We start from the raw sequence: 16,657 nt of genomic DNA on the forward strand, positions 1-16,657 counted from the left end.
TGTGAGATACTACTTGTTTTTATTAAATATATGATTTATACTGCACTCAGTCTGGCGCCCCTCTGTTCCCATTCTTGCCAGTTTTAAACCTTTGCATCTTACCAAAAACGCATGCATTTTTAACCACCTGCCAACCGCAATACATATATATATATATATATATATATATATATACGTTGCGGTTTGCAAGTGGTTTACCGGGATTATGGCTGAAGATATCATCCCTAACCCCAGTACCGTTTTTTAACAGATGGCCGGCGTTCTCGTGAAATCGTTCCAAGCGGCGGGAGGGGGACATCCTCTCTCGCCGCTCACCGATGCATCTCGTGCTTACTGCTCCTATAGGAGATAAAGGAGTTAACACTTGTTAAACTAGTTAGTTAGCTAGCTAGTTAAGTTGTTCCTGTCATCTCTGATAAAAAGTCAGCCATTTTGTGGCATTGCTCATACTTCCAAGATGCTGCTGCTTCTAGTTGGTTAATAGACCACTTCCTCATAAGTTCCACACTTTCTCTAGTGTGTATTACTCATAAATGCATATTTAAACACACCTGAGGATATTCCAACTCTCCTTAAATCTTGTCTTGTGTCCATGTGGATTTCTTATTCCCAGTTCCCTTCTCTGCGCTTTAATCATTTTTTTCTATAACAGTATTTCTTTGCTTTCCTTGCACTATGAAGGTGACTTCATGGACCACTTGTACTTTTATTACCTTCTTTACTTACTCTCCAGCTCCTGCGTGTCATCACATTTTAATTGTATTTTAAGTAAAGTCTTCTCAATCAGATTTATTTTGTATGACAAAATGAGGACATTCTTTTTTTTTTTTTTCTCTCTCTCTTAGGACATTTACATCTGAAAGGAAATGAGGAGAAAATGTCAAAGTCTTTAAAAAACTACATCACAGTGAAGGTAATACCTGTGCCCATTGGTATTAGTGCTTCCTTCCTTTATTCCCATACTGATTTCAGCTAATGACTGAGCCTTTCCTATATGGCTTGACTGGCGGTGTTTGGGAATGACATCTGCTGTATATAAGCTACAAATAATTCATATGAGAGTGTATTGTTTTCCTGTTATCTGTCTGGGAACAAAGCCTGCTGCCTTGTCTAGCATTTAAATGAGTTTTAATTTGGAGGTATGCTGAGGTGAGAATCTTTGTACATTATAAATGCATTCTATGGATCCATGTGCCAAACTTCCGTCAGGACAAGTGTCATTTGTAAACATTCACAACTAACTGAAGTATATCCTTGATCATTGCTTTGTTTCTTCCCTCCCCTCTAGAGCATTATCTCCCTAGGCTGGCTTCTATCCCAGTCTACTCTCAGAATAATAATGTCCAAGCCAGGTAGCCAGAGGACTGTCCTTTTTATTTTTTATTTTTATTTTTTTAGGCTTTTTAGTTGACTACTGTAGCAAATGTTTTTTGGATTTGCACCTGTCCAATCTGGTACGTTGCTTTAACACATGCACTTTAATGTGTGTTATGTTTAAGAAGCCTATTCAACACACCACAATGGACAATAGTAACATGTAGTACCAGATCTCACAATAGTGTGCTGCAAAACCGGTGCATTAGGGTTCCATTACAAATAAATGGTCCACAGTGGACCAACGCACATAATGTTGCTGTAACACATAGTGAATCCAGCCCCAGGACTGGCCTACATGAACCGTTTTTTAGTTTCCTTCACCTAAGAGATTTAATCACTTGGTGGTGATTGCCTCATTGGAATCTGTACATGGGTACAATAGATTTAAAACCTAACCAGATGCCCTCTAGTTGGTTAAAGCACCATGTATCATGGGCAATATCTGTTTTTCAACATTTTTTTTTAGAAAACTGTTTTTGACTTTTTTTATTATATATTTGTGCATCTCGATGCTGCTGATGACCTGCAAGCTTGTTGGCATCCACTTCCTGCCTACTTGCATTGCACCACAGTGATGGCAGCATGTCAGTTTTCTGTATGAAATTCATTATAGTGACAATGGCAGGGCATGCTGGCACAATAAGCCTCTACATAGCTGCTTATAGTCTCTACTGGCAGTAAATGTGATGGGGAGTTCTTACTCTTCCAAAGGATGTACCTGACAAGGTTCCTCATGGCAATATTGCCTTATTTTATTGAAAGCTGCAAATTTAAAAAGAATAAAAATGACTTTTTAAATTGCATTATAATGGTATAGCTCATATGACATTTTAGTATTATAGTAGTTAGGTGTATGGCAACCTCAGCCTGGGCTCCAACCAAGCCATGCCACCAACACATTTTGCTCTGCCCCTCGGAGCTTGATCATGACAATTTGCACCCCTCCTGAAAGCCAAGCCTGAGTGGCTCACCTACAAGTTTCTTTAGCTTAGTTATGCTACTGAAACCAATTGGTTGCTTTCTTTCTATCACAGTTTTTATGAGAGCTGCTGCCCAAGAGATTAGAAGTCAAGTAACAGTTCCACAAAAAGTATTAGCAATTACCTCTCCTCTATATAGGCTTGAAAGAAAGGAAGATTTAATTTTTTTATTTTTTTTATGATTGCTTGAGTCTTCCCATTTTTGAGGTGAAAACTCGTGAGACTAATCTCATGAGAATGATTACCAAGCTTTCACACAAAATCTTCTGAAGTAGTGCTTGTCTGCGGGAGATTTCCTAATCCGAGATTATAATCTTCCTTTAGTTCTTCTTTACAGCATGGTTTTAAGGCCAATGGGTAAAGGGAAAGAGGCTTGATGCAGGGAGTGGGAGTTTAAAGCCTGATCAGAAGCTGGGGTCGGAGAGGCTTGGCAATACCTAGAGGATTATATCTACATGACTGTAGTGCTTGTTCAGTATTTATAGGAGAACATGGCTGGAAGGGCCCTTTCACACCGAACGCAGTTGGATGCATTTTGAACTGCACTCAGACTGCATAGACAACTTAAAACCAAGGCAATCCTAAGGGTACTGGTCACATCATTGCAGTGCAGTTCAGCACAGTTGAAAAAAGTAGAGCATGCTTCTTTTTTCTGCACCACAAATGCAGAAAAAGCACTACAAACTTGCTTAAAACGCACCACACTGTACCCCTTATAGCCCAAATACATATAGAAAAATGCACTGCATACGCAGTGCTAAATGCAGCACATAACATTCATTCAGACGCTCTTAAAATGCATATAATTATGCAGTCAAAAATGAAAAGTTTTGTGCAGTTTCTGGTGTGAATGGGACCTAAAACGCAATGACACTGCATTAATATGAAATGGTAAATATTTGCTTTAAGCTTTGTTATTGTTCACATTCAGAAGATTCTGTATAATTTATAAACTGAAGTGGTGGAAACCTTAAAGCCAACTCCAGGTAAAGTATAAAGTTCTCTCTTGGAGCACCAGCAGTGGACTGTCCGTTGACTTCTTCGTGGCTAGTGTAGGACTATGGTCCCTGCATTGGTTTTGATTATGTCAGGGGCATCTGGCCAGAGTGTAGGGGAAAAGAGACCGCAGGGATCGGTCTAGAGGAATGAAGGGTCCACATAGTACTCTACAGTATTTATAAATATTTTTGCATAAAGGGTAGGTACAGTGCAGGTGGGGGGGGGGGGGGGGGTTTAAGAAGAGCGATATGTGCAAAAACCAAGTATTGCTATAAATTTTATATATCTGTTTTATATTAAAATTGACAGCTTGGCTTTTTTTCTCAAATTTTTACCATTTGCTAAGCTATTGTATAAATGTGTTAAGGATAAGTTCACTTTAAAAAAAAATGATACAGGCAAATAAATGTGCATGTACTATTTTTTTTTTTTTCAGGAGATTAGAAAGCATTGCACCAGGGATCAGCAGATCACTGATGCTATGCAGGTATGAGCTGTCTGTCTCGTACATCACACGGCCAAGTAGTTTCACACTGACAGGAAGACTCAATGAATGACCACAGCGCTCAACAGTGCCGTGGTAGTTCATTGAAAACTACAAGTGCAAAGAATGTCAGAACTTGTAGTTCATTCATACACAGAGCTCTGAGAATGAATGTTGTGCGCCCTTTTCAAAAAGTGACAGCTAGTACAGGGAACTTCTCCCTATACTGCTGTCACAGGTAGATAGAGCAGCGGGGAGCAGCTGCAGCATTGGAAACATGTTACATGTTCCACCCTAAAAACGGGTGGAACATGTAACATGTTTCCATAGGTGAACTTATCCTTTCATTTCTAGATTGGTTGTAATTTTCAGCCACGTGACTGCTATTTTCAGCTTCCATTGGGTCCTATAAATGTTGTTATGACCAGTAATGATCATTATAGCTAAGTGAAATTAGTTTTTTTTTCTTCTCTACAAAAATATATTTAATAGTTCAATAGTGTAGTGTGCCGTTTCAACTCCATTATTCACCTCTTTGAGGTTCTGCTGATTTTTAACAATTTAAATTCAAACTTACTGGGTTAGTACACTACTTTCAAAGTAGAATACATGAGTACTTCCAATGCATGTCTCCTGGTGTATTTTCTTTCCCATAAAGACGCTATCTCTAATTGTGCAGTTTTTTCCCCTTTTACAGAAGTTATATTAGATGCCAGATATTGGAAAAAATGCAGAGCAAATACTAGGTATAGCAAAGAACAGGACACACAATAAAGCACATCCATGTAAGCATTATAAGAATAAAAAAAAAAAAGAGAGATTGAAAAGAAAAATGGCATATGGCAACTACAAAGAAAAGAAAGAAGAAAAGAGAAAAAATGAAGGCTGTTCACTCCTCACCTGTTTATGGCACCTTTTTTATTGCTTTGGAGGCAGCAAGCCTAGCAACTGCATAGGGAGAGAAGCCTGTGGTTTTGCCCTTTGGATGGTTGTAGCCAACCCATGGTTGTCAAGCTGCTAAGAATATTGTATGTTTGTCAAGGAGGCTGGCCATATGGTTTTTAAATAGGCTGCTGTTCATTTATAACAATTTTAACAAAAAAAAATGATTTTGTCATATTAAAAATATGTATCATCAAGGTGTATTCATGTTGGATAAATGAAAATGTTGTGGATGAAAGCATCACAGGAATGTTTCCGTAAATCTGTAATGCTGTATAGAGTCTACTCTTATCCAAATTTATTGTGCTTAAGGGCAGGTCCAGCACATACAGTATGTATCAATCAAGCTGGGAAATTCAATCTATGAAAACAGATTTTAGAGTAGGAAGATGTGCCACCAAAAAGTACAGTTTTTCAAGGATAGAATATGTATTAAGCTCTTGTCTGTGCCAGATTGTGTATCTGTGTATTCCTTATCAAGTAGAGTCTCTGCGCCCGCCTCCCACCACAAATCCTCTTCAAATGTTAGTGTATTTCGACTTCTGAATGGATGTTAGGAAAGAGCAGTTAATGAAGGTATCAATCCCAAGGGTGGAACATAGTGACTATTATGTTCAAAGCCAGATAAAGAAAGAAGGCTGATATAGAATACTTTCTTTATAATGCCTGAGTTGGAAATAACTAAATAAGTCAAGGCTGGGGACTTTCCTCCTTGCGTTTCATGCATCAATCTTGCTAATATAAAGGTGAAGAGAGGGCACAGACGCAGCATTCCTCCCACGGACACCCATGTATCCTAAAATAGGACAGGCACTAACGGGTGTTTCTTATGGGTCTGTGGTTTAGGAATTCTAGTCTTATAAGCAGCCCTCCCAACTTTAAAGATATACAAATGTTAAAAGGTTTCATTTAGAGCTATAACATGTTTTTCCATGAAAAGCTATATATTTTTTAAAACTGGCGTTTTCCTTCCAGAACAAAATGATTGTGAAATCTTGTTTACTTTTTAGGATTACCTAAAGACTTATTCGGCAGAAGAGTTTCGTATGTTTTGCTTACGAACTAAATATAAATCAGGTAATGTTGATGCAATTCATAATTTCTGTGCAATACATGCACATTTCCCTATGCTTTATCCCTTTTAAACACACTGCAAGTAAAAAATATTGATGTTATATTGTGCTCCTGCCTTTCAAGAAAACTGACCTTTCTTCAGCACCATCCTGCCTTTTACCCTAACTTACTGCAGCATTCCCTATATAGGCACTGCTATTGACTGCCATGCAAGGTGTTCTGGCTTAGGTCAACACTCCTCTCAGCTAAGTGGCCACTTCCCTTTGGGATACATAGGCCAGATTAATCATCAATAAGCACTGCCCTCACACAGGCAGGGAGGTTAAAATGAGGACAATGGGATGGGCCTACCTGAAAAAATCCTATTTTTCAGGTAGGGAGGTCCCCCTGGCAAGGTTCACCCTGCAAATGGCTCACCTGTCTCAGGTGCACAATCTGCATTTGGGGCCAGCTCTCAGGGGTTTTCACAAAATTTTTTGTGATTCACCTGGGATACAAAAGTGGGCACTCTCTTTTCCCTCTATTTAGGGTGGATAAGGTGTCGGAGGAAATCCCTCTGAATTAAGTAAAAGTAGAAGTTTGAGGGTCAGGAATCCTCTGTGGATGAGCCTTCACAGGAGAAATTTTAGGGTCTCGGACACGAGAGACCATAGTAGCCTTCCTAGCAGATGTGCACTAACTATAAGTTACCACTACCAGAATCTTCTTCCTCAAAAGTATTTGGTTTGGGTCCTGGCTTAGAAGGTGCTTTCGCCACCAAAGCAATCTGCTCTCCAGTACCCCATGGAGAAAGAATTATACAAAAAATTGTATTCTCTGGCAGTTACAATGGGTATTTCTTATCTACACCTCTAAGACCCTATCTCTAGGATTCTGATGGTCCCAGTGGACGAGATCCCTCGCAAGTGATTAGGGGCCATCTTTAAGTCATCCTTCTCTCTGGTGGGAGCAGCTCTGCAGCCTGCAGTGGCTGCGGTGGGAGTTTGTCAAGATGTTGATGTTTGCGCAAACCATGTTCTCAGTCCACAAAATCAGATCAGGTGGGCAATGCCATTTGGAAGCTTCTGTAAGATTTTCCAAGAACTCTGAGGTTTCTGAATTGCTTTGTGGATACCTTGGAAGACTCCATGAAGCAGCTTCCATGGGTGGGCACTATGTTGGTCTAGTTGAGGAGGGTCCTGTGGCTCAAGGATTGGTTGGTGGAACTTCTCTGGAAGAAGTCAATTGAGTGGTTGCCCTTGTTTGAAACATCCTTGAATGCCTATATTCAGGAGGTGACTTCAGGCAAAAGTATATTCTTTCTGAGCAGCTCAGGAAGAAGCAGATAAAGTGGTCAAGGTTCTTAACTGTTATGTGTCCTGTGATTTACTCCAAGAAAAGGATTTTACAGGTAAACCAAAAATCCTAATTTTGTGCTTTTTCAATAGATATAACAGAACACTTTCAATTGGATATTTAGCAAACCAAAAGGGAGCAAATACGTTACTTGTTAGGGTTTACATACACTTTACACAAATCATTTTTTTGGGAATCTTTTGCAAAGTTGTATGGATTATTCTTGCAAGTAACAGCACTTTGTGCATTTACTGCTACAGGTTGACAACACTAAGCTCACAATTGACAGAAGAATTGTCAGCCAGCCATGCAATCTCCTTCAGTTGGTTGTTGGGTTGCCTGCCAAGCCTATTGGATATGAAGCCCAATGACCAACTGCAGGAGTTTGAGGACAGGCTGACAACATTGCTGCTAATTGTGAGGCAGTGGCTTAGCATTTTCAGCCTGCAACAGAAAGTGCTATTACTTGCAGGATTACCTGGCGTACCGTGCAGTGCCTCCAATTCCCATTATCCAGTAAAAGTGCTAAATTGCATTGATGTAAACTAGCCATTACTGAATAGGAAGTTAGCCATGTGCTGAAAAATTTTACTACACAGTATATTATTTTGGTGTCAAATATCTATTCTTCTGATCATTTCTTTACACGTTTTCTTTTTCCTTAAATGTCATTGAAGTCAGTTTTACATTGACCAGTTTATAAATGTTCTGTAGTTTGGGTATAATGGCCTTTTAATACTCCTGTAAAAGTGAAGCAAATAGTGTTTTGTCAGTTTAAACCTGAGAGAGGTTCTGCTTCATAAAAACGTTTGCCTTGCCATCGTGGTAACTCTGTTTTCCAGTCTATAAAAATCTCTGAAGGTAGATCTTGGAATTGGAGAACCATGGCATATTATGTGTTAGCAGGAGGCTAGTCAGAAAAAGAACATATACCTGACTATTCCATAGATGCCTCTGAGCCACTCACCTACAACAGGCATAAAGATAAGCTATAAAAACCTTTTCTCATTTTGTTTTCTTTTTTTCTGGGCCAGATTACAGACAGAGACCATTTACAGGAGGTCAGCAACAGCAGACCTTGGTATTCCTCTCATGGCTGGTGTACCTAAAACAAAAAAAAAAAAAGACTGAGATCCTTTTGAAAAATTGAAAACGTGGATATTGCTGTTTTGCCTATTAAACCCGGTAGCTGATTTGTAACAGTGATCTCTAATACGTTTTATATTGCCAAAAAAGTATTACTATTATCAATCCTGAATAATAATAATTACATGTTTGTGTTCTTGCTTGTTTTACATGTTTAGCTGTAGAGTACAGCCAAGATTCCATGACTGAAGCAAGAAGTATCCTTAAGATAATTTCGTCATTTATTGATGATGCCAATGCATATCTAAAAGGTCAGCTCACTTGCGAGCCGATTCAGGAGGATATACTCTGGGACAGGTAATTTATGACCAGCATTTGTACTCCTATGAATAATGTACCATATTATGGAATGAATTCACAATATTAGCACACCAGGATGAGGATGCTTATTTGCAAAATAAGTGACAGTTACCTTCAGTTGAGTCTTATGACATTTATTATTACAGTCACATGGCTAAAAATAGAGTGATTTGAGCATAGTGTGTCTCTTGGATGTATGGTGCACGGCCTTGAATACTGTGATAGAACTGTATAATATTTAGTGGATTTAAAATAATGCTTAATATTATGATTCAGAAATTCCATGCTGTGCTTGAACATGCTTTTTTGCAATGTATACATTTTTTTTATTCGTGCTAGTAAAATGTGTGCTGTACATATACATGGGCAAGCATGGATTTTTTGATATACGTTAGTACCATTTTTGATTAAAGTGGTTCTAAAGCCTTAAAGTTCTGTGGTGCTGCTGCCATCCAGACCCCCCCCCCCCCCCCCTTTTCCTTACCTGAGCCCATCCTATCCAGCGATGTGCACAAGCTGCTGTCAATCACATCCGTTGACCCAGGAGCGGGTGGCTGGGCAGAGTCCCGCTGTCTGTGTCAATGGACGCAGCAGCAGGACTCAGGAGCGAGCTCGCATGGGTGCCCCCCAGGGAGAGAGAAGGGGCCTTGAGTGCCAGCGGGGGACCCTAGAAGAAGAGGATTTGGGCTGCTCTGTGCAAGACCACAGAGCAGGTAAGTATAGGCATGTTTGTTAGTAAACCTTCAGTTTTTTTTTTTTTTATTATCACTTTAAAAATTAGCCTGTCAGTGTTTGCTAAGGATTTTATTTTAATGAGCAGAGGAACATAAGAGACCCTGTCACATGAGTAGGAGAGGTGGGGGGCATATGTGTTGTAGGTTTAACGTACAGGTGCCTAAAGACTGCAGCAGCCTCCCAAACTCCGCTGTTGGAGATAAGTGCAGGGCTGTTCTGACAAATACAGCTTTGGTATACTCTAACCAACGCTTTTCTGGACCTTCCTGCACATTTCTATTGGTTACTGATACAGCCAATCATAGTAATGGGCCAATAGGTATGTGTGGGCTGGGGCTGAGCAACAAGCTATGACACTACATGGAAGTGTCAAAACTTTGCTCACAAAATGGCACATAATTCAGCCATGGCATGAGGCTTTTTCTAAATCTAATGCTGCAACCATAATGTTGCTCTGGATACAACCAATACCCAGGCACCAGTGCCTTTACATTAATCCAGAGAGAAAGTGCCTAGCACTTTGTTTGCTCCAATCACAGAGAGCCCTCACAAGGCTTCTTCTTTATGTGTCTATGAAAGAATGGAACAGCAGGAAGGTGAAGCAGATGTAATGGATGGATTTTTGGATAATTTGAATAGCTATAAAAAAACTGTGAATAATTAAGGTAAGCCATGAGATGGCTTATATGATAATTGTGTTGTCTGGAATTTAGATTTAAGAAAAAATTCTAGGTGACCATTTATATTAATAAAAACAATTAAACAATTTCTGCCTTGGGGTGATTTATACATACATAGAAAAGATTGTTCTATTTTTAGCTTTTATTTTCTGTATTAATGCATTACTCTTTAATATGTTCCCCATTCCTATATAATGCCTACAGTGCCTTCAGAATGGATATGGCTTAAAAGCTTAAAATACAATGAGCTTAAAATCTTATATGCCTCCCTCTGCCCACACTATAATATTCAGTCCTTGTTGCACTAGTTATTATGGTTTTGGGGGATCCAACCATTGAAATAAACTGATCTAATGTATTCAGGACTTGTTTTAGTCTTTTATTTGTGAGCACATCACAATTGAACATTTTACTGCCCATTGACTGTACATTTTACTTCCCCTTTCACAGCAGTGTTTGTGGACTACACTGATTTGCTGTTATATGCCTTTAATCCACGTGACAATGTTAATACTGTGTTACGCTACGCCATGCTCTGCTCACTGTAAATGTTTTTCTTTCATTGTTGAAAGCCTGAATAAAACAAAAGTGAATGTTAAGGCAGCACTTGCTGATGACTTTGACACCCTGCGAGCTGTTGATGCCGTTATGGACCTCATTCACCATGGTAACCGACAGCTTAAGACTGTTTCCAAGGTAACCCATCAGCATATAATCTAAAGATGGCTGCTGTCCATGGCAGCAGGCTTAAGGTTAGCCCTTTAGCTCCAAAACCATCTTCCCTTCTGCTTAGTTGAAGTACATATTTGGATATCATTTTGTGAGTTTTTAATATATTCAGCTATATACTCTACTATGTATCTCAAAATATCATTACATATAAAGATTTGCAGGACTAGCTTAATTTTATTTCATATGCATAAAACTTTAAACGGTTTACAAGACGCTGTTAACAAAAAAATAAAAAAATAAAATAAAAAGCTATCTTTACTGTGAATTTAATTGGCTTTGAGAGGAATGATAATGTGTCCAGGCTTTATGACGTTTAATGATGTGCATCTTTTCAAGACATTCCCATTCACACTCTAATAATGAATAATTTTTTCTCTTATATTTTAGATACACTCTTAGGCTGGCCATACATTGTACAATTTTCCTTTAGATTTACCAAAACCATATAATATAAGGGCCAAACCTAAATACTTTTAATTTGTATGCAGTCAGACAGGCCCTTGCACTACATAGTTAACGGTAAATCTAAAGGAAATTGAATAAGAAACTTGTATAATGTATGGCCACCATTAGCACTGAGCCCTTTCAGACACAGACCAGACCCAATTAAAAAAAAAAAAAAACAGTCTTGCACACTATCAGATTTTCTGCACATTTTTGTCTTCAGAGTTAACAAAACCATGTAGTGCAAGGGCCTGCCTGATTGCATACAAATTGAAACTCTTAAGGTTTGACCTCATATTATACAGTTTTCATAAATTTGAAGACAAAAATCTTCAGATAATCTAATCATGTGTATGGAGTCTTAGATTTCTAAAGAATATAAGGAGACTGCTTTTTTTTTATAGTTCTTTATATTGGTTCTGGTGTTTTGTAATATTATAAAAGTACATTTTCTTTTCTGTTCCCTGCAGGAAGTTCAGCATGCCCGTAGTCCACTTGTTTATGGTGCTATGGTGACTTATATAGAGCAGGTCCTGGAGCAATTGGGAATTTCTATGCAGCAAAAGCAGGTAACACCCATTGTGATGACCATACAAGCACAAGTTCTGCACACATACTGTATGTATTTCATTTCCTCCTTATGTATATTTCTACTCTACCTTTATACTGCATGTCTGCTTATTACTTTGTATAAAATAGTAATGGTCATTTTTATAAATGCATAGTTTTTTTCTGGACAAACTTTTTATTAGTTGTACTCTCTTCAGTTGAATGAATTATATCTTTGGAATACAACTGTGTACAGACTACTAAAAAGATAAAAATGAATAATGGATAAAGTAATGATGTATTTACTAAAAGCCCAATTATGTGTAAGAAAACAAAAAAACAGGATGTTTGAATTTACATGACGACTTCAACAGCTCATTTACTAAAGCTGGCCATAGACGGATCAAAATGTGGCAGGTTCAGCAGTAACTGTCAGAATTTTGATCCCTCTATGGGCAGGCTGCTTGTACTGAAGTCGATCTATTGATTGCATTCAGTGCTACCAATCTGTCTGTTTTTTTTTTTTGTACGATCACTGCTGTCGGCTCTAGCTGCCAGCAGTGATCATTATATTCTGACTGCAGGAAAACCTCCCTGCTGTCAGAATACAGTCATCCTGTGGGATGGATTCCCCCATCAACAACGACTGTGTTGATGGGAGAGTCTAGCAATTTTCTTTACTTCAGCCCATGGTCGAATGAAAGCAAATTGCATCTATAGCCAGCTTTAGCGAAAATAATTTTCACCTAACTTGAATTGATGAAGGTTAAGCTGTGATGTCGTCATCCAATCCTGTGTGCTCTTAATTGGGTATTCTTTGCAAAAAGAGTTTTCACTAAGCTTCACCTCGTGCACTAAGCGTAGGGAAAATGTACTTATACTTGAGAATGGCCATAAAAATATCTGATGGTGATTTTGAAAATAGAGATTAACATTGAGGCCAATATCTTTTGTGTCAAATAGATTTAGCATTCTGTGCCCAAAAGCTTTCATTTCATTTAAAGGAGAAGAATGGCCAAAGTTTTTGGTGATCTGGTCACATGTGGAACACATCTGCAGTGGATTACAGGAGTGCAGTTCGTTCAGCACTCCTGTGACCATTTTCAGCCAAGTCATTCAGACGTTGCAGGCTTGAGAAAGATCCCGATCATATCCCAGATAGCAAAGATAACTTGCCACAAATTTGTGGCAGTGTTGAATTGCAAATCTGTAAACTTGCTGCACATTTTCACTGGCACTTTGTACACTTGCAGAGCATTTCTAAGTTCTAGTTGACACTTCAATTTGTAGCAAATTTGCATGGCAAGTCTCTAGCAAGAGCAAAATTGCAGTGTTGAGTCTACAGCGGGAGCTCTGCGAGTCTTGAGCATGAAATTTCAGCCACAGTGACCCATGTGGTGAGATGACTTCTGCACAACGTAACTGAACCAGAACTTTCAGAACTTACAGAATGTTTGTAAAGAAAGTTGATCTGTAGTCATGCAATGCGGAATTGCTGCAATTGTGCTACAAACTTGTGGAGCCTGGCAAGTCTAGCATTAGCTTAGCACAGGGATATGCAATAAGCGGACCTCCAGCTGTTGCAGAACTACAAGTCCCATGAGGCATAGCAAGACTGACAGCCACAAGCATGACACTCAGAGGCAGAAGCATGATGGGACTTGTAGTTTTACATCAGCTGGAGGTCCGCTGATTGCATATCCTTGGCTTAGCAAGTCATTTTCAAACATGCAGCTCAATTGCTTGCTCTTTGAGATAGTTGGTATCTGCCACTGACACCTGGCTCAGCCTCTCAGCGATTCACTGAGAGCCTGAGCCAGCCCCTCCCACTTCCTCCACAGCCACAGTGAGCGATTGAGGGGTGACGCTTGTGGCTGGACAGTCACAGCTCCTGCTCAAAGCGGAGGGGGGACAACTGAGGGATCAGCAGTGTTTGATCGCTCAGTTCTCACTACAGAGCTGGTGGAGTACAGATGCAGCATTGATCCAGTGCTGCATCCTCCTAGGTCCGTATAAATGTGTTTTTTTTTTTTTTTTTGTGTTTTTGTTTTTTAAATTCCAATTTTTTCTTTTAAAGCAGTATTCAACCCAAAACCAAAAATGTAATATATTCCAGCTTACCGATTCTATATGTTGGCTGCATTTAGTTTTCTTTTATTAAGCTCTTTCCCTCTGTTTTCACCTTGTGATCTGGTCAGTAACACATCTCCTGTATTAGAGTGCCCCCACTCTGGATGAAGCAGAACAGGGGCACCTTTGGATAGCAGCATTGTCAGTGTGGGGGTGAGGGAGTGTTAGATGTACTAGCAGATTTTGATTCACAAACAAACTAGCTGAACTCCAGCTAATACTTTATAAGCAGTTACAGTTTTTCCTCCCTTCGCCCTTTCAGGACAGCACCTTGGAGAGAGCTTAGCTCCACCTCTTCACAGGAAACACCATGTGACAACATCCCTTTAAAATCAGCTGCTACCATCATGCCATTAATTTTAGTGTTTTCTCTGCCATGGCGGAAGCACTGCTGGGGAGCCAGAGGGGCTGTGCTCTCTCCAAGGAGGCGGTTTTGGCAGTACTTTTCATTTTTTGATCATCAGACCAGCCCAGCTCCCCCCCCCCCTGCATGAGAGGGGGGGTTGCTCCGGTGCCCACTTCTTCTGCCGGCTCACAGCAGTAAGGGTCTGCCGGTTTTTGCCTGTTCCTTGCGCTTGGGGGGCCGCAAGTGTGCTCAGATTGAGCGTACATGCCAGATGTTAACATGTTGGCTCAGAGTCCCGATTGGCATGTGACGTCAGTTCCGGGGGTGGGAACTTCTGGTGGGGCATAGCAGCGAGTGTTTGCTGCTGCTGGAACACAGGAGGGAGGGGCGGGTCATCTGGCTGGGCCTTCCTTCCTCCCCTCAAGCACGGAGAAGCTGGAAGAAGCACTCATTTAAAAAGGATACAGGTCGGCTGCTGCAGCGTTGGTGATGGAGGAGGCAGAGTCGCCAGCAGTGATGGCGGATGCAGGCACCCAGAATCCCAGCCAGGCCCAGGTAGGAGAGGTGCAGGGGTGCCTCTTTCCTTTCTTCACAGGGGCTTATTTGTTATTGATGTGTGATTTAAACCTGAAGCTGTCTGTTATAGGGGCACATCATACTAGCAGCTCAGCGTGGATGGGAAACTCTGGGGCATTTTGGTGGTGGTTGCTTTGGGCACTCTTTTCTCTCTCTCTCTCTGTTCCTTGTTTTTGTTGTAGATCTCGCCAGGGGGGTCTGTGGGTTTTTCTGTCTTATAGAGAGCTACTACCAAAACAGAGAAAACCACGGGAAGAAAATGCCCCTCATGCAAGAACCCACTAAGGGACTCATGGCCCAAACTGATTTGCAGATCTTTTATTGCAGGACGAGTAAGGGTCTGCACAGGAGTGTAAGGTGCTCTTTTCCTCAGTGAGAAAAGAATTGTCAGAGACCCTAGGGACAGTACGTTCCCTCATAAAGAAGTAGGGCGAGAGTTCAAGCCAAGAACAGAGCTCCCAGACAATCTTCCTATCACTTCTAGACCAATTGAAAGTGAGTCGAATGAAGAGAGAGTGTGTTTCCCCCTCAACTATCGACTCGGAGGAGGATGACGGGGAGGAGGAAATTATAGTGTCCAGCTATAAACTGATGCTATTAGAGGTGGATGACTTACTGAAAGCAGTCTATACTACCTTGGAAATTCAAGAAGAAAAAACCCAACTATCGTTACATGACAAAATGTACCAGGGGCTAGAGGAAGCCAAACACGGAGTCTTTCCAGTTCATAAAGTATTGGCCGACACAATTAGGAAGGAGTGGATGGATCCAGAAAAAGGCCAGTTTTTTTCTAAGGAAGGTTTCTTTTTCAGGAGGACGAGGCGTTAATTTGGAATAAAAAATCAAAAATTGATGCCGCCTTTTCCTAGGTGTCAAGACGGACCAAGCTTGCATTTGAGGACATGGGCATACTTGACTACTGCAGCCCTGGAAGATTTTATCCCCTCCCTGACCAGAGGACTTTTTACAATTTGGCACTGCGTTGCTTTAACTGACAATTGGTGCGGTCATGCGACGCTGTACCCAAAACGAAATTTGCATCCTTTTTTTTCCCATAAATAGAGCTTTCTTTTGGTCTTTTTTGATCATCTCTGCGGTTTTTATTTTTTACTCTATAAACCAAAAAAGTGACAATTTTGAAAATATATATATATTTTTTTTACTTTTTGCTATAATGAAATATCCCCATTTTTTTTTTTAAAGCACATTTCTTCATCAGTTTAGGCCGATATGTATTCTTCCACATATTTTTGGTAAAAAAAATTAGCAAAAAGCATATATTGATTGGTTTGCACAAAAGTTAGAGAATCTACAAACTATGAGAAATATTTATGGCATTTTTTAAATTTATTTTTTATTAGTAATGGCGGTGATCTGCAATTTTTTGCGGTATTGTGACCGACAGATTGTACACTTTTGACACATTTTTTTGGACCATTGACATTTATACAGAGATCAGTGCTATAAATATGCACTGATTACTGTATAAATGTCACTGGCAGGGAAGGGGTTAACACTAGGGGGCAATCAAGAGGTTAAATGTGTGTTCTAATCGTATGGGGATAGGACTGACTTGGGGAGGAGACATATCCCCGAGCTGGCTTTCGTCCGTGTGATCGCTTGCGACCGCCGGCCATGCGCATTGGGTCCCCCACTGTGTAGCGGGAACGTGTGCACCCTTTGGCGGCGCTTAAAGGGAAACCATATGGGGTTTCGCGAAGGGGTGCCATTCTGTCCCCGTAAAAAGACAGTAACCGGTCGGGAATCTGTTAGACGTCATTGACAAAAGGGCAGACTCTCTTTTGAGGAAAGCTTGGGATTCGTCCTT

General features: G+C 40.2%; 1 protein-coding gene across 1 annotated transcript in view; it reads left to right on the forward strand.

Moving 5' to 3' along the window:
* The window catches only part of CARS2 (cysteinyl-tRNA synthetase 2, mitochondrial), a 127,923-nt gene that overhangs the window by 97,230 nt on the left and 14,036 nt on the right, over positions 1-16,657 (forward strand). Inside the window, exons 9-13 of the mRNA XM_077482888.1 lie at positions 846-913; positions 5,793-5,859; positions 8,496-8,634; positions 10,625-10,748; positions 11,699-11,797. Coding sequence (XP_077339014.1) covers positions 846-913; positions 5,793-5,859; positions 8,496-8,634; positions 10,625-10,748; positions 11,699-11,797 — 497 coding nt within the window. The remainder of the gene's footprint in view (positions 1-845; positions 914-5,792; positions 5,860-8,495; positions 8,635-10,624; positions 10,749-11,698; positions 11,798-16,657) is intronic.

This window comes from Lithobates pipiens, unplaced genomic scaffold (genome assembly GCF_037356315.1).
Source record: "Lithobates pipiens isolate NorthernLeopardFrog02 unplaced genomic scaffold, aLitPip1_a1.2 Scaffold_16, whole genome shotgun sequence".
NCBI lineage: Eukaryota > Metazoa > Chordata > Amphibia > Anura > Ranidae > Lithobates > Lithobates pipiens.